Raw genomic sequence first — 22655 nt, 5'->3', positions numbered from 1 at the left:
CCTCTGTAAAGGGATCTGATGCCCTCTCCTGGTGTGTCTGAGTACAGCTACAGTATACTCATATACCTAAATAAATAAATAAATAAATAAATAAAAATTCTTTTAAAAAAAAAAAAAGCAAAAAATCCCCTACTTTTCCTATTAACCTTTTCTCCCTACCTCTAAACAGTGGGTCAGAAGGGATGTTGAAGCATTTAAGAACCCTAAAGTAGGTTTTGAAAAAAAAAAAATCTAAGCCTAGACACAACTGTGGGTAATATCAGCTCTAGGGGATCTGACTCCTTCACACAGACATGCATGTAGACAAAACACTATCTTCTTGTCTCATTTTTTTCCCCTTGCTGTTCAAGTTCCTAGTGGTTCTTGTCTGTAGGGTCTAAGAATCTGTATCTTTTAATTAATTTAAAAAATAATTTTAAGTTATTCTGAAGGGTAGAGCTTCTATGGCACAAACACCATCCATGAGGTAAACATTATACCAGTTTTTAATAGTGTGTTACAATATATGCAGAGATAATGTTTGGAATTTCTTTCTTTCTTTTTTTTTTTTTTTTTTTTTAAGAGTTCATAAAACATGTATTTCAAATATCAAATGCAGTACTTGGAACTGTAGTTTTGCAAGGTGAGTGCTCTTGAGTGTTTCTGCATAACCCATGCCTGGGTGATAGAATGGCCTTCCTGTCCTGCAAATAGGAACAATAGATCTCATTTCAAGTATTTTTACCTTAGGAAGCCAAGCTTGGTAGATTTTTATTTATCGCACAAGTGATGGTGTAGGACCCCCTTTCGGGGACCCCCACTCAAGTCTTGGGAAAGGGCCCACCCAGACCTTCTTGATGCAAAAACACGAGGTAGTTTAATTACGGAGCTCCGGGCTGATACATATCTCACGCAGGAGACAGAGGAATCGACCACGAGGCTCGAAAGCTAGGGGTTTTTATAGGGAGAGGATCAGGGGCTAGGAGTAATTGGCTCAGTTTCACACAATTGGCTCATTTGAACTTCAGCAAAAATGATTACACATTAGCAGAATGGTACGTGCAAGTCAGGATGTCAGGAGACCTGAGGGGCAGACGCTTATCTAGGTCAGCAGAACATTTGGTTAACATATAACTTCAAACTATGTCAGGAGGGCAACGGGCAGAAAGAGGTGCCAGATGGCTGATGACTCAGCCAAGATAGCCTGGACAAGTTCCTGCATTCATCTTTTATCTTTATGGCCAGTCAGCCCCAGGAATGTTTTAACAACGGGCCTGCCCGGACGTGCTCTGGCCTGTTCCACTATGTTCTCAGTTTCAGGCTTCTAAGCTTGCAAACAACTTTTTCTTTGGACTATTTGACATAAGTTACATAAGTCAGGCCTCAAATTTTATCTTAAATTTCATTTACCTTCAATGGCTTGTAAGTAAATTCTCTCTTCAGAGTATTCTGTAGCCTAGCTTTCCAGGATTTGAATTGATTTATCATAAAATGAAAAAAAAAAGTTTCTAATGCTGGGGATTAAAACAGTGTTTGGTACTTCTATGAGGTCAGGAATACTTAGCAGTCTAGTGCTCAGGCCAGAGGAAGGCACTATTATTACAAAGGAAAGAAAAAGGTCAGCATTCTTTATGAATTTAAATTTGTAAATTCCAAACAAATTATTACCAAGTTATATCAACTATGTTAAAAAAAAAAAACACATAGCTAAGACAGTGAGATTTATTCTCACACTGCAAGTCTGTTTCATTCCTCAAAAAAAAAAAAAAAAAAAAAAAATCCTAAGTAATCCATTACATTAATAGTAATGAGGACAATCATGTGATCAGGAAAATACTCACAAAGCAGAATAGCCATTTAAGAAAAACAAAAACAAAAACAAAATTTTCTTCAACTTTATGGAGAAATTATATAGGAATTGGAAATATAGCTCAAAGACAGATTGCATATTATCATGTTTGAGGCTTAGTATCTTCAACAATGCAAAACAAATCAAGAAAAAAACACAAAAGCAAAAGAATCCAAAATAAGGAGAAATGGCTGTAACTTCTTAATTACATTTTGTCATTTATTTATTTTTAACATATAATGAATGCAACCTAGGTCCTAGTACATACTAGGCCAGTGATTGACTAACAAGCTACATACCCAGTATCTCAATAACTGTTTTTTCTTTTATTGAAAAATAGATTTTCTATACAGTATATATTGATTACAATTTCCCTCCCTCCCAGAATCTCCCTACTTCTCATCTCATCTCGAGCCACCTCCCCTCTTTTGTCTCTCATTAGAATACAAGCTAGTGGGGCCTGAAAAGATGGCTCAGTGGTTAAAAGCATTGGCTGCTCTTCTAGGGGACTCAGGTTCAATTCCCAGCACCCACATGTCAGCTCACAACTGTAACTCCAGTTCCAAGGGAATCTCACACCCTCACACACATACATGTAGACAAATCACACATATAAAAACAAATCTGTAGCCACCCACAGCTACATGAACTGGGTTCCTGAAAGGGAGGCTGGGGCTGCATGGGAGAAAATGGTGAGAGAAATAATAAGACCAAGACAAAGATACTGATCAAGGCTCAAAATTTACTTAAGAGTCTAAGCTTATAAAGGGGGGAGGGTTGGGGAATACCAATACCCCACTATGCCAGGATCTCCTTTCAGGATAGTGTCAGGAGAACAGGTTCAGCCTCTCAGCAGGCAGAGGTGGCAGAACAACAGACCTATCTAGGTCGGGAGACTCCACCCTAGGTGGTCTCTTTTACAGTGGCCCAACAGGTCTGAGCCAGATTGCTCAAGGCTGGGGGAGGCTACACAAATCATTAAAAACAAGCATCTAAGGGGTAATAAAATATAATATAAAACAAAACAAATACATTGGAGTAGGACATACAAAACAAAACCAAAAGCCAGCAGGAAAGACCCAAGAAAAGGCACAAAAAGCAGATATAGACACAGAGACCCTCTCGTTGGCATAATCAGGAATCCCATAAAAACACTAACCACGAAGCCATACAGAAAGGATGAAAGGAGAAAAAAAAAAAAATAGAAAAGTAGGAGAAGCCCTGACAGGACAGTATGAGGCACGGAATCTTGAAAAGGTGCCCTTGAGCTTCCTATTGCAGCCAGCTGCAGTAGTTTGTCCCCAGTGAGAAGAGTCCGTACTTCAGTAAGTGCCTTGATGAAATATCTAACTTCCCATGCAGTTAGTCTTTGACACCAGAGGACCACTGCTTGAACAAACTTAGTAATAAAAAGAATCAAGAGTGCTACTTATTATTAAAATTCCAAGTTTCAGGCTCCATATCAGACAAGCATTTCTAAGGGAAGAATGGGAATTTGGATTTTTAACAAGGGCCCCTGGTGATTTGTGGAGAAAACCTGGACACTGCTATGGTGACTTCTGTGTCCAAGCCCGCTCAGTCAGTCAACAGGTTCTCCAGCCCAGGAGTTTGGATTAAAAGCCTGTCTCAAAACAACAACAACAACAACAACAACAACCAACCCCCCCACACACAAAAAAAAAAAAGAAAAAAGAAAAGAAAAAAGACAATTAGACAACATTGTGGCATGGGTTCAGTCAATTCTGAGCCTGAAGGCAGGTTTATTTTTTCCAATCCGCTTTTATACCATCTTAATTACCTGCAGGTATTAAGGAATCAAGCAAGACAACAAACACAAAGCCCCAGGATCACTCCAGTGATCACTGTTTCTAAGGAGGATCAAGATATCTAAGCCTTTGTCTTTTTGTCTTTGTATGTCTTTGTTCTACCCTAAAATTGGATTCTTCCTTGTGGCCAACATCAGGTCCCTTCCTGAATTTACTTCTTTGTCATACCCTAAAGTCAGATTCTTGCCTGGACTTACTTCTTTGTCTTGGCTAATATCAGATTCCTGCCAAGCTGTACTCCAAAGGCTCTCCACACTTCCACTTTTAATTTTCTGTTCTAAATGTAAACAGAACAAAATATCTGACTTAGAATAAGGACAGCTTCATTCCAAAGAAAGTGCCTAACCTGCAGAAAAGGGCAGATTATAAAGTAACACATTTTTGTCTAGCTTATACATTTTGGTGCTTCAGACCCATAAATCCAAGTGTTTACACTTCCTTTTGAAGTCATAAAAACATCCTAAACTCTTTCTTCAAGTTAAAATCACCGTTTTCCTCTAACCCTGGCTCTTTTCCAGTGCTCCCTATATCTCAATGATGGCATTAGCAGGGGACCCACCAGAAATCTCCAGTTATTTTTCTCTTTCCTTAAACCTTGATATGAGCCTGTCACCAAGGCCTCTCGCTTTACTTTCTAATTTGTTTCATTTGTCCTTCTTATTTCCATTTCTGCTTGTTTTTAATGATTTGTGTAGCTTCCCCCAGCCTTGAGCAATCTGGCTCAGAGACCTGTTCGGCCACTGTAAAAGAGACCACCTAGGGTGGAGTCTCCCGACCTAGATAGGTCTGTTGTTCTGCCACCTCTGCCTGCTGAGAGGCTGAACCTGTTCTCCTGACACTATCCTGAAAGGAGATCCTGGCATCTCCTTTTTTCCCTCTCCTGTCAATTAAACTATGTCTAACTTCACCCATCACTTGTGCATCCTAATTGGTTTAATGATGGTCAAGCTTGTGCTCCCACACCGTAGCTGGAATGATTTTGCTCTGATCTTATCAAACTCCTGTTTTCTCAAGAAAAGGATTAAGTTTTGTTTTTTAAAAAACAAGGCCAAAACTGATCTTTTAGTGTGGTGCCCAGTTTCACGTTTTATGGCTGTCTCCTTGTCCAGTCACAATGGCCTCCTTTTAGTCTCTTAGGCTTGCAATGCCTGCTTCTAACAAGGGCCTTTACATAGGACACTTCTTGTGTTTCTACACCGTTGTGTTTCTTATCTTTTGGATCTAATTTGAGTGTAACCTCCTTAAGAAAGCTTACTCTAACACCTCTGGCTAAATTGATAAATTCCCGACCTATAAGTTTTCATAATACCTAAGAAAATTGAATACCCCCTTCCTAAATTAGAATTAAAATTCTATCAGCTTGAACAGTTGTTTCCTCTCTCAAAGTAGTCTCCTGATTTCACTTCTTTAGATGCAGACCTGTTCCGGTTTAGGCTTAGTAGGGAGTCATTCTTGAGGTCTGGACTTGTTAGAACAGCTGCTCCACTGGCTTTCCCAGCATCCCTGGCTGCTGTGATGTTTTCTAACAGCATGAACATAAAACACTTATTTAACTTGCAGTTTTCTTCCCACTCCTGTTGCTTTATTGTAGCTATTGTATGCTTCCTTAGTATTTAACGAAGGACCTAGTCCATAAATGCTCAGAATCGTCCTGTAGTCTGTAGTTTAGCAATATATCACATGTTTAGTTCTGTTTGTCTTTCCTGCATTGTCCCATGGCACACTCTTCCTTTTCACTTCCTTCTTCATTTCTTTCATGGTACTGAGGACTGAACCCTGGGCCTTGTATACACAAGATAAGTGGACTACCATCTAGCCATATGCTCTGTGGAGGTCTTACCTCTCCATTTATAAGACAAATGTATATATAGTGCTATCTTTAGCACTATACATATTTTTCTACTTTAAGTTTTCTCGCTTAAAAAATAGTTGGAAAGATCTGAGAGATGATTTAGACTTTGTTTCCTTTTCAAACCTGGCTAGACTAAAATTTTTTCTCATGTCATTTCCCTAGAAACTTCTCTTTCAGGATTAGATCTTTTAGAATCTTTGCCTCTAGCTAGCTCTCTTCTCTCTGCCCTGTTTCATTTTTAAACTCCCTCATAGCTCAATGAAAAACCTTAGGACAAAGTATTAGCAAGAGTCAAAGAAGATCTTTCCTGTTTCCTTTAGGAAAGATCTGAGACAAGAGGCAGTGGCACAGCAGCCCCAGTTTTATGTTCTTAGAAACCACCAAGGCTGGGAAATAAAATGGTTAATTTCCCAAATAAAAGCTGGTGAAATGTCTGTTTACTTTCTTCCACATTGGTGAGGCAATACATGGCACACTGAAGTTTAGCTCTCTGCTTCTATTCTTTTAAGTTTACAAAGCTGTAACTGAAGATCTTAGAATTTAGGGGATTATTTTACAAACTAGATACAATGTCTGTGTCTTCTTCTCTGCTGGTGTCCTCAGTGTAAACATAACATATTATACCTATTGCACTTTGAAAATCAGAAACATTTTCTTCCTTAACTAAAGTAGAAATACCCATAAAAGTGATCGAACACAGGATAGAACATAAAAGCCTTTGTTGAAGTTTCCCTCCTAGTTATGCCTATGGAGCGCTCCTCCCCCTCCCCCTCCTCATTGAAGTGTTCTTTGTTATTGATACTTGCAGTTGACTGGAAAACAACATTCTTTAGGTCCTTTTCAATTCTTAGGGAAATACAGCACTCCGGTTTTACGGTTTTATCGGGGCCCAGTTATTCAGAGTTTTTGGAGGTTAAGAGTGTAAAGATGGGAAGCTCAGCCTTTTTTGCTACCCTTAGCTTGAGAAGACCATCCTTATCAAGTTCTTTTCATGCTGGTGAGGTAAGCGCCTAGTCATGAAAGGACCCTTTTTGACGTCCAAGAGCAACAGAAGTAAGCCTAAAGCTCTCATGGGGTATAGTCAGGCGATGTATGTATGATGTCTGTCTGTCTCTCTCCACTTGCTTGGCTGGGATGGCCTCTTCTGAGCTATGCAATGTAAACTTTTTTTGCTGCCTGATGGATGACAACTGATCTGGGATCTCAGGTACCCTCTTTCCCAGACACACAGGTCTCGACCTTCAACGCCCCTCCCCTTTGTCCTCCCCACTCTTCTCTCGCTCAGAAGGTCTGGGACAATCAGAATCAGGTCTGGGACAATCAGGATCAGTTTCTTTTCCTGGCGAGACTGGGGCGTGGGAATTGTTCACGAGAAAAGGAGGCAGAGGACGAATAACAAGCAACTACTAGTAAGAGTCAGTCGGAAAGGCCCTACCCAGTGGTGCCCCGAGGACGGACAGCCAACACTAGCGCAGAGGATACTCCGCCTAAATCCTCGGGCCACACCCGCGGCTCTGAGGCACCAACGGCTGGGCCGGCCTGATCACGTGATGGGGGAGCGGCGCGCGCCGGCTGCAGCGCCCATTGGCTGGCGGCAGGAGCGCGGGGTTTGATGGGAAGGCATTGGCCGGGCCCAGCGTTCTATCAGTAGGTGCTGCTGCCTGCTCCAGAGGCTCTACGCGGTGGCGACCCAGGCTTCCCCGAGTGGACGCCGGGGCCCAGCGGCGCCCGCTTTCCTCAGGTAGGACGGTGAAGGGAGGGCCGCGTAGACGGAGGCGCTCCGGACTGCGCGAACCAGTCTCCGGGTTCCTCCGCGCGCCGGCCCGGGTGCCCCCGCCCCTGCCAAGTGGCCTAGAGCTTGGTGGCGGCTGGGGACACTCGGCGGGGCTGCTGACTCCTCCGTACGCTGTTGCCGCCTTCTCTCGTGGATCACCCTGCACAGCGGCCCGAGCGGCTCTGGAGCGCACGAGACCCGGCTTTGCCTCCCCCGAGGCCGGTGTTCTCCCCCGGTACGTTCTCAGGGATTCCGCGCAGTGGCTGTTTAGAGCCCGAACCCTTGGGCCCACCTGTGTTGAGAAGTGTCAGAAGGTCCCAGAGAGCACATCCCTAGCTGAAATATCCACCCCGAGAGCTCCGATCACCTCCGCGTCCACCTGAGCTGGCACGACGGGAAGGTCTGAAAACTGTCAGTGTCATGCTGCTCGGTCCGCGTGTGGGCGTGGATTGTGAGCGACTTAGAGGAGCTGCTTCACAGCCATTGTCCTTACTTATTGGAGGGACAGTGGCCTGTCTGAGGGGTGGGATAGGACGAAGATGTGTGGTGTCAGGAGCGACCCGGGAAAAGCAACTCCAAGGGGCATCAGTAGGTTTAATTCTTTGATGATGTGTTTGCGGACGGAGCGGATTGGTGAATTTATTTCTGCCCTGCAGTTTTAAGCAACACCTGTGACTCACTGAGTTTTCCGTGTTCTGTTCTTCCTTTTTGGTTTCTGGTTTGTGGTGTCTAGAGCCTGTTGTTTTCTGTCTCTGTGGCCTCCGTCTTAGCGTTGACAACATTGTCTAGAGGTGTGATGGGTGTGAGTAAATTTAGTTATAGGCATATGCTCAAGGTGGCAGGCAGGACTAATACCTAGTCCCCAAAGGTCTCCATAGTGCCTTCTTAGGGGAACAAAGTTGAGTTCGAATACATTTTCTTAAGCAAGAGTGATTCATTTAAAAGTGGAGTTTTTAAAAGTTCCTTGACATCTATTGGGGTCACCATAGTAATGATGTTAATAAATGTTTATGGTCTTTATATGTTGGAAGAATGCATGGACAAGTGACTAACAAAAGTATGAGTTCATATAGAAATTTCCGTCTTTTTAATTTTTTATTTTATATTTATTTTGTGGTAGTCATCTCATATTAAAAGTGCTTTTAGAGGTGTGCTTATTTATTTTTTGGGTAATAAACCTGGTGTAAGATATTTCAGAGTTGCCTATTTGGACATTTGAAAGCGATTTCGAACAAATCACATTTAAACCCAAATTGTGTAGTATAATGTGGAGGTGCTGTTAAAGATGTCTAGTTTATATTTAAGTTTGGAATCTAAGGTAAAAAACACAAAACTCCATTTCTTTTGTTTTCTGTGAAGGTTTACAAGTTTATTATAATGGGAAATGCTTGAAAAATACTCTGCTTTTTTAGGGTAAATGAGAAAAATATTTTCAGTAAAAACACAAACTTATTTTATACTTAGATATTTTAAATTATGAAATAATTAAAATATATACTCATTTAATGAAATGTTAGGTACATGCTTCATTTAGATACTACATGTGTTTTTGGTAATAGCAACAGTAATGGCTAAAATTACCTAAATACTATGTGCTAAACACTGTGCCAAGTGATAAATAAGTTCACTTAATTTATACAGTTCCAAGGAATGTAAATATTTTAACTACTTTATTAGCCAAGGCTCAGAGAACTCTCTTAAGTTCAAGATCATATAGCTGGTAAATGGCTGAGCCATGTTTTGAAGCCTTATCCCATTGTTTTAATGTGATTTGAAGTGAGTTGAGAATTCAAGAAAAAGACTTAAGTCTGAGTGTGAATAATAGTAGAAAACATCAGCAGTATGGTAGAGGGCAGGAGAGGTTGGGGGCACTCAGATGACTCATATGGTGGATTACAACCATCTGTAACTCTTAACACCCACTTCTGACTTCCCTGGGCACAGGGCACACACATGGTGCACATATACATGTAAGCAGAATACTCATACACATGAAAATAAATAAATCTTAGAAAAGAAACCCACATTTAGATGCACTCAGCTCTTAAGGTCATACATGCTAAGTCCCATTGTGATATCAGAGCTGGAAAGAGACTACACACGCTGGGGACAAGCTGCCTGAGGTTCATTTAAAGGGAAGGGAGTGATTTATGCTTCAGAAGGAAATCCTAGAGTTACTGGGCAAGAAAGTAGAGATAGATTAGAAAATGGCAATAAGTACAACAAGAAAACCAATTATGAGTAATGACTATGTTATCAGGCACTAGGGTAAGTCGTTAGGATAGAGTTAAGCCTGTCAACACCCTAGAGGATTCTAACTATCTGTCTTTTGCAAATAAGGAACTTGAGAAACAGGGAAGTTTAATCTTTTTGCTCCTTGTTTTACAGTAAGTGATGGTCAGTTAGAATTGGAGTTAAGGAAAGGACAGAAGCAATGGGTGTGATAGAGAAATGAACTCAATACTGTAGAAAAGAGCTAATCTTCCTGTTTCACATCTGTTAAAAATACTATCATATGTACATTATAGTAAATCAGCTTTAATAATACTAGAATTTGATAGAAAAATTTCTGAAGCAATAAAAATCGATTGTTGCTATGCTTATGAATATGAAAGCATGGATTTAATGACTATTACTAATATTTCAGAGGCTAAATTTAAAAGTACAACTTCTTGCTTCAGGGAGCCTGGAGGCTAAATCTTTTTTTTTTTTTTTTAAAACAGCAAAACATTCTCCAAATAAATAACTGACATAAAATAGGTATTCATTATGAATTACAAACATATTTAATATACTCATTAAAAAATAATATGCCATAAAGACTATTTTAGGCTAGTTGATCTAAAAGTTCTAATGGAAACCTTAGGAATTTAGCAAGCCATTTAGCTTTTCTCAAATGCAAATGTAAGCACTCAGATTTAATCAGATAAAGGAATTGGGCTACCTGGTACATTGCCATAAACACTGTCTCTTGTTTATAACACATTTTCCATTTTAGTAGCTTTGCTTACCAACTATTTGAGAAGGTTCAAGGTACTTTCATATATTTTATTTAACTTTGGTTTTATTTTTCTGTTTTATAGTGCTGAGGATTGAGCTCAGGGATCCACATGTACTAGGCAAATGCTCTATTCCTGACCAGTACCCCCAGCTATCTATATTGTATACATAGACATTCTAGCCTATAAAGCTATATTCCACCCTATGCTATATATGTATCCTCCATTTCTGACTTCATGCTGTTTGGAATGACTGGGTGCATTAGAAAATAAATCAAAACTAAAATAATGTGTTTGGCTTTGCTACCTAGTATCTTTAGGGCTTAGCATAGTACTTCTGTAGCTTCAGGGTCTTAATTTGTGAAGTGGAGGGGGTCAGTATCTAAATGATAAAATTCTTGGGAATCATTTGTTTTAGGGCTTTTTAGAGATCTTGTGCCAAGTGTGTAACTAATGTTGTTATTAATTTCAGACAGTAAAAGGTCAGTCTAAGCCAGGTAGGACATGATGGTACAAGTTTGAAATGCCAATCAGTACTCAGAGGCTGAGGCAGAAAGGTAGTTGAGAGTAGGCTAGACTATAGAGGAAACCCTGTCTCAAAAAATCCAATCAAAACAGAATTTGGTCTCAAGGTATGATGGTTATAAGCTTGGAAGGATACACTTCTTTTAGAAATGGAAATATGCAATCTAGTTGTGCATGAAACACTGTCAGTTATCACAAGCCAGTTTCAAAATAATGTGGTGATGACAGAGAAATACAGATTAAGTGATCATCTAAATTTCTTTACTTCTATCTTTCTTGGTGATTATTTTTAGAATCCTAAGATTTTAAGATTTGTTTAATCTTGACTCAGAGTTTATACTTTTGTTCAGTAGATTTCTAGAATTCCTCATAATCACATTTTAGAGTTTCAAATACTGAGCAGGAATATATATATATTAGTATATATATTATATATTACTGGGTTAATGTTTAGTTTGCAACTTAATTGCAGCTTATAAAATTAAGTTAGCATGCTTCAGAACAGATAATACTTTTGCCCATAAGAATCACTTTGTAAATGAAGTACTTTATAATTAGGCATTCATTACTTTTCTAAAAAAAGAATCTCTTAAAATAGATATGCCTTGAGATAATTCTGACATATAAATAGTATTGCAGTTCTTACTGGGTGCTGATAATTATTTTGTGATTATATTTATGGTTAAGACATGTGAGATACACCTATGAAAATAAGTGTGTGTGCATGTGTATATGTATGGTTTTACACGCTGATCATCATATACTTGTAGCTTGATAACATATCAATTTCAACTTAAAAGAATAAGAAATTATAAAATGATTATATGTTAACTTGATTTATGATCTTACTATTTCTGAGTCTTTATATAACATTGGAGAATCATAGATAAGCAAAGAGAATACACAGCTAGCTGAATTTAAATTCACCTAACTTGAGGGTCTTAGAAGTTTAGTAACACATGCTTAATTGGGTGTTGAACAGCAGTATTCAGAAACAGAAGTCTGAAGATAGAGGGACTTTAGGACTTATTTCTTATGTGCTGTGGGGCAAATCACTAGCTTTCTTGTTCTCTAATTTTTTTTTTTTTTTTATTTCTCTAAGGTGTTTATACTAAAAGGCTGCCTTGTGATAAACTATTGACATTACTCACTTTAATTTACAAAAATATTAAGGCTCAGATTATTGAATGATTTTTTTTTTATAACAAGAACAACATAGAGAAACTATTAAAAAGACCAGGAAATTTGTAGGTATGTGTATACTTTCTAAAGTGATTTGTCATTAAAAATTAATATTTCCAACTCTGTTTTTACTTTTAAATATGTCCTTACTTTGAATATACCAATGACTATCTGGATTCAAGTTTTAAGTGGAGGCTAACAAATAATTTACTGTATTTTTATGTAGTATTGCAACATAAACAATTTAGAGAGAATGTGTTCTGTGTTTAATTTTAAAATTTAAAATATTTTACTTTGTTTCTAGCTGTGACTTCTTTTGGACAACTCATGATATTTATTATTTTGCCAAGTTTCTACAAATAAAAGATGGGCGGATTATTTTCTCGATGGAGGGTAAGAAACATTTTCTGTATTGCTAGTTTTAAAAATCTAACAAAAAGTATTACAAAGATTTTCACAAAGTTATCCTTTAGAGTATACTTTTGAATGAGTTTGAAATGATATATTCAATTTCATTTAAGTCCATTAGAATTACTTCTTTGGATATTATTTAGGAAGTTCTATTTATTTTATGGGTATCTAATATGTCTAGTAATTTATTTTTTTATTTTTTATTTTTTTGGTTTTTCGAGACAGGGTTTCTCTGTGTAGCCCTGGCTGTCCTGGAACTCACTCTGTAGACCAGGCTGGCCTCTAACTCAGAAATTCACCTGCCTCTGCCTCCCAAGTGCTGGGATTAAAGGTGTGCGCCACCACGCCCAGCTAGTAATTTATTTTTATTCATGTATTTTATACAAGTAGTTTTCTTACAACAGTTTCATACTGCCCAAGTTCCAAATTTATTCTAAAAGTAGTTGAAATTAAAAAATTTTATACCATACTATTTTTTGTATACTATTGCATCTATCTAATCTATTTTAGACATAGGGTTTCACTGTGCAGCCTTGAACTCAGAAATTTGTCCTGCCTCTGCTGGTATTAAAGGAAGTTTTGTTTTGTTTTGCTTTTTTTATTAGCATGTCACATAAATTTACTGATACCACACTAAATATGCTTTTGAGAGTTATAGGTTGAACAAAATTAAAAATACAGATTTTATTAGATAAGCCTTTAGAGAAAGTATCTCAAATTTATTGATAAATACTCTTCTAATGTAAGAAGAGATAATGTAGTCTAAGATAAACTAATTTCCTTATCCCTTATCATAATAATAGTCTAGTAATACATGGTATATAATTTAGCTTTTGACTTGTTAGAGCCATGTTTTAGATTTGTGTTATATTGACTTTCTTCCTCTTTTAAAACAATTCACAGGTAAAATAACATTTATTATATGCTACATGATGTTTTAAAGTGTATATATTACATTGTTTAGCTAGGGCTAATTAACATATGCATTAATTTGCATAATTATATTTTTTGTGGTGAGAAACATTCCCTCTGTTAGCATTTTTCAAGAATATAGTATATAGGGCTAGAGAGATGGTTAAGTGGTCAAGAGTACCTGTACCTGTTCTTGCAAAGGACTAGATTTGAATTCCCAGTGCCCATATCAAGTCATTCACAACTGCCTGGAGCTCCAGTTTCATGGATCTGGCACCTCTAGCCTCCCATGACACCTGAACTCACATAACTACATACAGAAACATATGTATATGTGTACTTTAAAATAAAATAAACTCATAAAAAGAATATAGTTATCATTATAAGCTGTAGCCACAATGTATGTATTTTGTATCCCTTGACCCCCCAAAGCTTTCAACTCTTCCAACTCTCTACCTCCAGTTTCCTTAGATCTTTTACTTTCTACTTCTATGGGATCTCTTCTTTTCATTCCACAGATGAATGAAGTGACTCCTCTTTAAAAATCTGTGACAGAGCCGGGCGGGTGTGGGGGCACAGGGGCGCTGTTCATACCTTTAGTTCCAGCACTTGAGAGAAAGGCGAATCTCTGTGAGTGTGAGGTCAGCCTGATCTACAAAGTGACTTCCAGGACACCTAGGGATGTTACACAGAGGATAAAACAAAAACAAAAAAATTATGACAGACTGAATTAATTTAACATTTTTTGTTTTTTTTTTTAAATTTGGTTGAATTATATGAAGTTGCTGATATTCTGCTTTGACATGCAAAAAATGGCAATTTTTCATGATTCAATTTTACATTATCAACGCTTCTAGGGATATAATACTGTTATAAATATTTTCTCAATTGTCATTTGAACCATTCTGGCTTATATAGAAATACCTTTGGCAAATAATCTCTACTATTATAAAGTATTCCTGTATACTCTTTAAAAATTTCATTTTTCAAAAACTGTGTACTTGGGGCTAGAGAGATGGCTCAGAAGATAGAGCACTGATTGTTTTTCTGGAGGCCCTGGCTCAATTTCCAGCACCTAGTTGGTGGCTCACAACTGCTATAACTGCAGCTACAGGTGATCCAGTGCCCTCTTCTGGCCTCTTTGGCACTAGGGATGCACATGGTATACAGATACACACAGGAACATATCTATAATCATTTAAATCAATCAATCAAACAGATGAAAAAAATCCCGTCTAGAACTTTGGGAATCACAATGAAGGTAGTCTTTTTTTATTTTTATTTTTTTAACCTCTGTTTAAGCCCCTGTGGGGGCTTCAATGCTGCTAGCACAGAGCCTGAGCGTTACTGAATTAGACTATCTTTAGTTCCTGAATCTTTTGTTATATGAATCCCTTTGGGTGAAAATATGTTTCTCTCTATAAAAATCTATTCTGTTGAGGTTAAGAATGGTAGAAAGTGGAGCTATCAAAGTCGAAAGTTTCAGAAAGTTATTTCAAGAATCTTATATAGTTTGGTAATTATAGTTTTTCAGTTATAGTTATGAACAGATAGACATATAGCTTGGTAATATTGAGAAACCTAATTGAGAATTAAAATGGTCTTTAATGACTACATAAGTGTGTTTTTAACAAAATAATTGTAGTAACAACTTTTAATGCCAGGTCTTATTTCTATCTCTAAAACAGGCAAAACCTTCAACAGTAGAAGTTCTAGAAAATATAGATAAGGTATGTTCTTTGGCTCTGAAGTATTTTAATGTATTTTAGATGTTAATTAAATATTACTTTAGTAATTTTATATTGGAGAAGAGATATGGGAACTTAAGATGATATAGAACAGTGCTTCTCACCTTCCTAATGCTGCAGCCCTTTACTACAGTTCCTTGTGTGTGGTGACGCCAGCCAGAAAATGTACTGTGTCAACTGGCTATGAAGTTGTGTCTGTATTCTCAGTTGTTAATGTCTGTGCCTCTGGTGCCACGCTAGCAGAATAAGTAAATGTTTGTTGCTCTCTTACCTGCCCCAAAAGAAATGGCAAACTGCCATGGATGAGGTCACCTTGTCCTCAGTGCCAAGGGGGCAGACAGAGAGATGGATCAGGTGTTGTCCTGCTGTGATTGGTTCAGACTCAATGAGTAAAAAGTGAGTCTTTTTGCATAATGAACTGGCAGCTGGAGCTGGGCAGGAGAGAAAGAAGCTGAACAGGGCGAGAGCCATGTGGAGAGAAGTTGGGTGAAGTCTGATGGACAAGCTGAGGGACTTCCCCAACAAAAAGCCATATACTTACAGATGTCTCCCTGTCTTTATTATTAGAAACCAAGCAGGACCCCAAGAGCCCAACAATATCAAATTATTTTGTTGCTACTTCATAGCTGCAATTTTGCTACTATTATGAATTATAGTGTATATAATCTATATCTGATATATAGAACGTTTGATATGTGACCCCCCCCCCCAAGGGGTTGTGGTAACCCACAGGTTAACAACCACTGATACAGAGGAGTCCTGAGAACTATGATCTCAAAAAAAAAAAAAAAAAAAAAGAAAAATCTGAAGTCTTTTAGTGACTTAAGCCTCTATCAAGTAGTAATAGAACTTGTTAGAATGCAATTAGAGCTAGCATGGTGTAAATCAGTGTAACAGGTAGCTTAATAAAGATTGCAGGCTACTGTGCAACAATTATATAGCTTTAAAAATTTTTTCTTATTTATAATGTTTTGTCCTTCAGGATATTGGAAGTAGTGACTACACTGTGAAATAATGTAATTTCAATCACTGCTTTATTTTGTTTTGAGATAGTCTTACCATATTCTGTCTTCTGGCTGAAAACTGTCTATTTATACCAGGCTGGTCTCAGACTTGGAGAAATCTGCCTGCTTCTGCCTCTGTGTGCCAGAATTAAAGGTGTAGGCCACCATACTCAGCCCAAGTATTTTTATTCTTTTTTTTTTTTTTTTTTCAGATTTTTTTTTTTTGGTTTTTTTTTTCGAGACAGGGTTTCTCTGTATAGCCCTGGCTGTCCTGGAACTCACTTTGTAGACCAGGCTGGCCTTGAACTCAGAAATCCACCTGCCTCTGCCTCCCAAGTGCTGGGATCAAAGGCGTGCGCCACCACGCCCGGTTCTTTTGTCAGATTTTTAAAGGCCGTATGTGGAGACTTTTTATTTTCTTGACTCCATAAATATTTGCTGATGCCAATTTCATTTCTCTAGTCTTTGGCAATAGACTGATAGACAGATAGATTAAAAATAGTATTTAGGAAATTAAAATAGTGGTTTTTCAACTGTATTTGTTTCTGTTAAGTAATACTGCTTCATATACATTATATAGACAGACAATAGAGTTCAAGTTAGTAAAGTAATGGTATTGTGTCAAAGGAAGGCTGAGGAATCTCACAGTATGTTACATAAAGACAATAATATAGAACAGATTTGAAAAATCATGGTAGACAGATGCTATGAGCCTGACAATTCAGAATAAAATGAGTTCTTTTGGCCAAAAAAAAAATAAAAATAGTATTTAGGGGCTGGAGAGATGCCTCAGAGGTTAAGAGCACTGACTGTTCTTCCAGAGGTCCTGAGTTCAATTCCCAGAAACCACATGGTGGTTCACAACAATCTGTAATGAGATCTGATGCCCTCTTCTGGTGTGTCTGAAGACACTGACAGTGTACTCACATATATAAAATATAAATCTTTAAAAAAAATAGTATTTAATATTTCAGTTTAAAAATTGTAGACTTATATAGTTTTTAACTTTACTTTTAGTTTACTATTCCATATGTTTGCTTTAAAAATGTTAGAGCATTGTATTACATTGAATTTTAGGAATCTTATACAATCTTTCTGTCATGTTAATTTCTATTTTAATTTTTAAATAATTTATGAGACTTCACAATATGGAATACTTTTCTCTTAACAGGAAATTCAAGCATTGGAAGAATTTAGAGAAAAAAATCAGAGATTGCAAAAATTATGGGTTGGAAGATTAATTATCTATTCTTCAATTCTTTATCTGTTTACATGTTTAATTGTATACTTGTGGTATCTTCCTGATGATTTTACAGCAAGACTTGTCATGACACTCCCATTTTTTGCTTTTCCTTTGATGTAAGTATTATTTTTGTTGATCTTTTTCTTTTCTGACCAGATAATTTTAATTTTTTATTATAAAATATTAATGTCTCAGGTTGAATAAATTCATTTTTGCAGTTTGATAATTATGTTTTTAAATTGTAGGATAATTTCTAGTTTATAACCCAAAGGTATACTTGAGGATATCACCGTTGTTACTAGTAAAGTATAGTTTTCTGATAGATGGCCATGATTCCTGTAGGGATTGGGCATGGAGCAGGGGAGGTAATGAGTGGCAGAGTTTTGTAAAACTGAAATAGTAAGTGTTCAGATGACTCTAAATATGTATTTTTCACCCTAACTCTTCTCTTTAATTATTGTAAGTACTTCATAGGCTGGTATTTTATAGGAGTATATCTCAACTGAAAATTTTGGGGAACAGGTTTTTCATTTAATTAGCAAACATTTATATGGAGAACAGTTGTGTAGACATTGGGTTATAATTGTGTATTGTGAACAAAATTGAAAAATCTTTGGCTATAGATCTTAGGCTATGTGTAAAGTAATAAATATGATTAATGTTATCACAGAAATGCAAAATGCTATGAGAACAGGGACCCCAACTCAGGCTTAGTGTGGGGGTATAGAAAGAGTCTTTATTGTAAGTTTTCAATTGGTCTGAAGCAGCTTAAAGCAACACTCATTCATTATATCAGCTCTGAAGTTTGAAGTTCAGGCAGCTTAACTGGGTCTTTGCTTAGAATCTCACGGACTGAAGTCTCCAGGGATGAGACAGTGGTCTATTCAGAATCTCAGGAGGAACTATAGACCTAGGCTGTTGGTCAACTTCTGATGCTCTGATATACCTGGGTAATCTATGATAATCTCCCACTTTAAAATCAGTAACTTTGATCATAGCTGCACAGCCCTTCATAGCAGTTGCCTAGATTACTGTGTGATTGATTATATAACCAAAGGCTGCACTGAGAGGAAGAATCTCAAAATGGAATTGTTTACTACAGACTTCTGAAGAATTGATGTCTGAATTTGAGACAGAATGGATTATATATAAAGTAGTATGACATGGTGGCAAGAACAGTGGTAGCTGTGACTGTAGGAGTGTCATCACATTGCATTTGCAGTTGGGATACATAGTAAGGTGAATACTGTTGCTACACTTGCATTTACCTTTTCATTAAGTCTGGGACCCAGCTCAGAGTATGGGTCTGTCTACATTTAGTTAAGCCTCTTATACATGTCCAGATGTCTGTTTACTGAGTAATTCTGAATCTAGACAAATTGACAAGATTAACCATGGCGTTATTTTAGCCACTGAGGGTGTAGCTTCTAATAAATTAGAAGGAAGTAAGAGTGGATCTGGAGTAGGAAGCTGGAAGGATATTGTAGTTGATAAGGGAAATGATGAATGCTTTCTATTTGGTGGGTGGGAGAGGAGCAGATGGATTGAGTGAAATTGATGGATTGGCGATTTAGGAAGTAGAATTGAGAGACTTGGTAATTGGATATGGGGTGAAGAGGAATCACTTCAAGGATAAAATTCAGGTTTATAGTTTGGAATATTTGGTTGAGGATATTATCATTCATCAACATAGTGAATAACCCGAGGAGGAGGAGGTTTGGTGAACCACTGTATTTTCCTATTGGAACTGTCAAATGGATGGCTAAGTATGGAGTATGAGGTTTAGAGAAAATTCAATAGAAGATAAAAATTTAGGTTTTGTGGCTTATAAATGGTAACTGAAGTCAGGCCTGTAATCCCAGCTACTTGGAAAACTGAGGCAGAAGGATCACAAGATTAAGACCTGCCTGGACTGTAGGGAGTTGATTCAGGCTATGCAACCTACTGAGCACTTGTGTCAAAAATAGAAAATACAAAAGGTCTAGGGGCTATAGCATATTAGTAGAACATTTGCTAGTATATGTGAGGCTCTGGTTTGGCGCCTCGTACCCCCCCCCCCAACATGGTTACCAAAGCCATCATCTCTTTATTAAGTATTAGGCAATGTGTTATGTAGTGATCCAGACCATAGTGATGTGAAAAGTAGTGGTAAGATTCTGCTCCATGTAACTTGAATTCCTCTGTGATTGGGCAGATAAAAATATAGATAAGTTAACAAAGACATACAGTTAATTGGAGAGAAATATGTGCAATAAAGGATATCAAGTGATGTAATTTAAAATAGGATTCTTTACAAGGGTCCTGGAAGGCCTCTTTTTAGAAAGTGATATTTGAGTTGAGCATGAAGTGTGAAGAACAAGTACAGAAAAAGTTGAAGTTTATGAAGACTATATGGAGCATATAGTGTGGCACATATACCTACAAAGTTCCATATAAAGGATTATTTAAAAAATATTAGTGGTAATTCTTTCTAATGGTATGATTTTTAAGTAGTGTTTTTTATTCTATATGTTTTCTGGTAGGTTTTTTTTTTTTTGCATCAGTGTATACTTTACATTGTTAAAAACAAGGTCTAGGAGTTGAAGGATTATGCTTCTAAAACTAGAAAATAGAAAATGTGTAGACTGAGAATTTGAGTATAGTTTTTGAAGGGCAAAGATGACAGGCATATTTGTAATGTGTAATGGAGAGAGAAATGCTGTGAAGTAAGGTTATGGAAAGTCAAGCTTGGAAGTATGAATTTCACAGTAGGTGAAGTGGGAAGAAGCTTCCATAGTGGAAGAATAACAAGATAAAAATTATATCAAGAGGGTCACATATAGGCTGTTTTATGGAGACAAAAATAAAATATCTAGGAGGCTGCTATATAAGGTCTTTTGTTTGATTTCATTTTTGAAACTGGATTTCACTGTGTGACAGTGGTTGGCCTGAGACTGTGTACACCAGACTGACCTTAAACCTATAGAGATCTGCTTGTTTCTGCTTCCTCGTTGCTGGGATTAAAGGCTTGCACCATCATTGCTTGGCTTAATAAATTTAATCTAAAGATAAAGGTGAATAGGTCTGCCCAGTAACATCAGTTGTTAGTAGATAACTTAGAAATATTTTGAAAGTTAAAACTGATAGGATATGACAGGAAGAAATGGGATATAGAAAAAGTATCAAGAGTGCTAGGACAGGTTTTGGTTTAATCTTTAGTGCAGGACGTATTTCCAAATTTGAACTCCCAAACTCATAATCAACTTTACATGTGTAGAGTGACCACATTTATGTGTGTGCTCAGTTATGAGACCTGCAGTTAGTTTTCTGGCTGTTGGCTTTGAGCCTCCTTCTATGCTAGGCAAGAGCTCTGCCTCCGAGCTGTGCTGCCAGCCTCTCTCTTAACATCTTATTTCCCTTTCTTAAAGAAATCTTTTGGATTTTTTAAAATTCCAAAGTAGAAATGATTTTTATAATGCTGAGCTCTTTTACATTGTTCGCCTTCTATTTTTTTCATAAAAAGTAGGGAGAAAATAAGATTAAAAGTATGAAATACTTCATTGATATAAACATTTTAATAAAAGGAAAAATACTCGAACTTTACATTCAATTCGATATAGCAGTTTGATTTTCTGAATTTAAAATGTAATTTATGAATGTTTCATTAGAACTCTGCTAATTCTAATTGTTGCACCAAATTGTGCTTTGCTGGATCTGTTACTAAGTCACAAGAATTACTTTTGAGACAAATAAATCACTTATTATTTTTTTGTTTTGTTTTGTTTTGTTTTTTTCAAGACAGGGTTTTTCTGTGTAGCCCTGGCTGTCCTGGAACTCACTTTGTAGACCAAGCTGGCCTTGAACTCAGAAATTCGCCTGCCTCTGCCTCCCGAGTGCTGGGATTAAAGGCGTGCGCCACCACTGCCCGGTTTTATTATTTGTGATATTGGGAATAGAATCAGTGGTCAAGTATTAAATGTTTTCTACTGAGTTGTTCTCTTAGCCTGAATCATTTTTTAAAGTTAGAAAAACTTTATTACATGTTCAAGTGTATTTAATTATCAATTTGACATAGCCCAGAGTCATCTGAGAAGTCTCATTTGAAGGATTGTCTGGATCGATTGGCCTATGGATTACCCTCTGGGAGATTATCCTGATTGCTAATTGATTAAAAGGGCCCAGCCCACTGTTGGGGTAGGAGCAAGCCAGTAAACAGTTCCTCCATGCTTTCTACCTTCTTTGAGTTCTTGAGTTCCTGCTCTGACTTCCCTCAATGATGGATTGTGATATGTGAAGTGTAAACTAAGTAAAGCAGGCCTGTCTTCCGTTGCTTTTGGTTAGTGTTTTATCAGCTCTACAGAGGAAACTAGAACAGTCACATTGGTGTGTGTGTGTGTGTGTTCTTTGGGTCAAATGACTTCTTATGGGTGGTTGTTCTACACTGTGGGTTCTGGGGATTGAATTTGTGCTATCATGATCTATGGTAAGAGCCTCGGCCCAATGAGTCATCATCTGTGGGACAAAAATGGGGTCCCGCATGGACTCGGGGCTAAGGCCACTGGGAGAGGCAGACACAGGGAGTTTGACTGTGCAGACCCCAGGCTGCTGGCAGCGTTGAACTGTTAGAAGCCTCGGGATCCCGCTTTGGGGTGGGGAAGGCACAGTCTGAGGTTCCCACAGACCTGCCGGGAGTAGGGCTTATACTCTCAGGCACCACAGAAGAGCCAGTTCTGGGGTCCCTGGGCTGCATGGAGGTCAGGGACGTCAGGTTCTCACTCTTGGACATCCCAGATGCCACTGTATGTTATGGAAGAGCTGAGAACTAGTGGGAACCCTTGGGCAGACTCTGGCCTGGGGGCCGAAGGGAAAAGGGTAGGAGGAGAGATCTGGCGGGGGGAGGAGGTGGGGGGGGAGAGGGAGGAAGGGGAGTCCTAGGTTGGGCGGGTTGGTTTGGTGGAGACTGTGGCTGGAGTGCAGGGAGGTTAGACTTGCAGCTTGTTAGGGGGAGACCTGCTCCATTGCTCCAGCACGGTGGGTCCGGTCCATGGTTTTAAGGCGGTTTTTTTTAATAGAAAGGCAGAGAGAGGGAGAGAGTAGAGAAGTAGAAGCCGGCCATGGCCACATAGAGGGGAGAAGGGAGCAAGAGTAAAAGCAAGAGGGTAAGAGGTCGAGGAGGGGGCAAGCAGCTCCTTTTATAGTGGGCTGGGCTATCCTGGCTGTTGCTAGGTAACTGTGGGACAGAGCATTCCTGGCTGTTGCTCCCCACAGGTCCAAACAATACCAGGAGCTTGGGGCATTGCCTATGTGACTGATGGCCACACACCTGTGTGTGTGTGTGTGTGTGTGTGTGTGTGTGTGTGTGTGTGTGTGTG

The 22655-nt window shown here is 38.2% G+C and overlaps 1 protein-coding gene across 3 annotated transcripts in view; it reads left to right on the top strand.

Moving 5' to 3' along the window:
* Positions 1-7117: 7117 nt before the first annotated feature.
* Lnpk (lunapark, ER junction formation factor) overlaps positions 7118-22655 on the top strand; it is a 64524-nt gene continuing 48986 nt past the window's right edge. The window contains exons 1-4 of one of the 3 annotated variants that reach the window (XM_021193501.2): positions 7118-7247; positions 12291-12379; positions 14998-15039; positions 17233-17420. In XM_021193501.2, coding sequence (XP_021049160.1) covers positions 12353-12379; positions 14998-15039; positions 17233-17420 — 257 coding nt within the window. In that variant the 5' untranslated portion in view covers positions 7118-7247; positions 12291-12352. The other 2 variants (XM_021193499.2, XM_029536462.1) reach the window with 2 other exon arrangements.

This window comes from Mus pahari, chromosome 3 (assembly GCF_900095145.1).
Source record: "Mus pahari chromosome 3, PAHARI_EIJ_v1.1, whole genome shotgun sequence".
NCBI lineage: Eukaryota > Metazoa > Chordata > Mammalia > Rodentia > Muridae > Mus > Mus pahari.
Note: the sequence above shows the minus strand (reverse complement) of the source record. Positions and strands in the feature narration are given on the sequence as shown.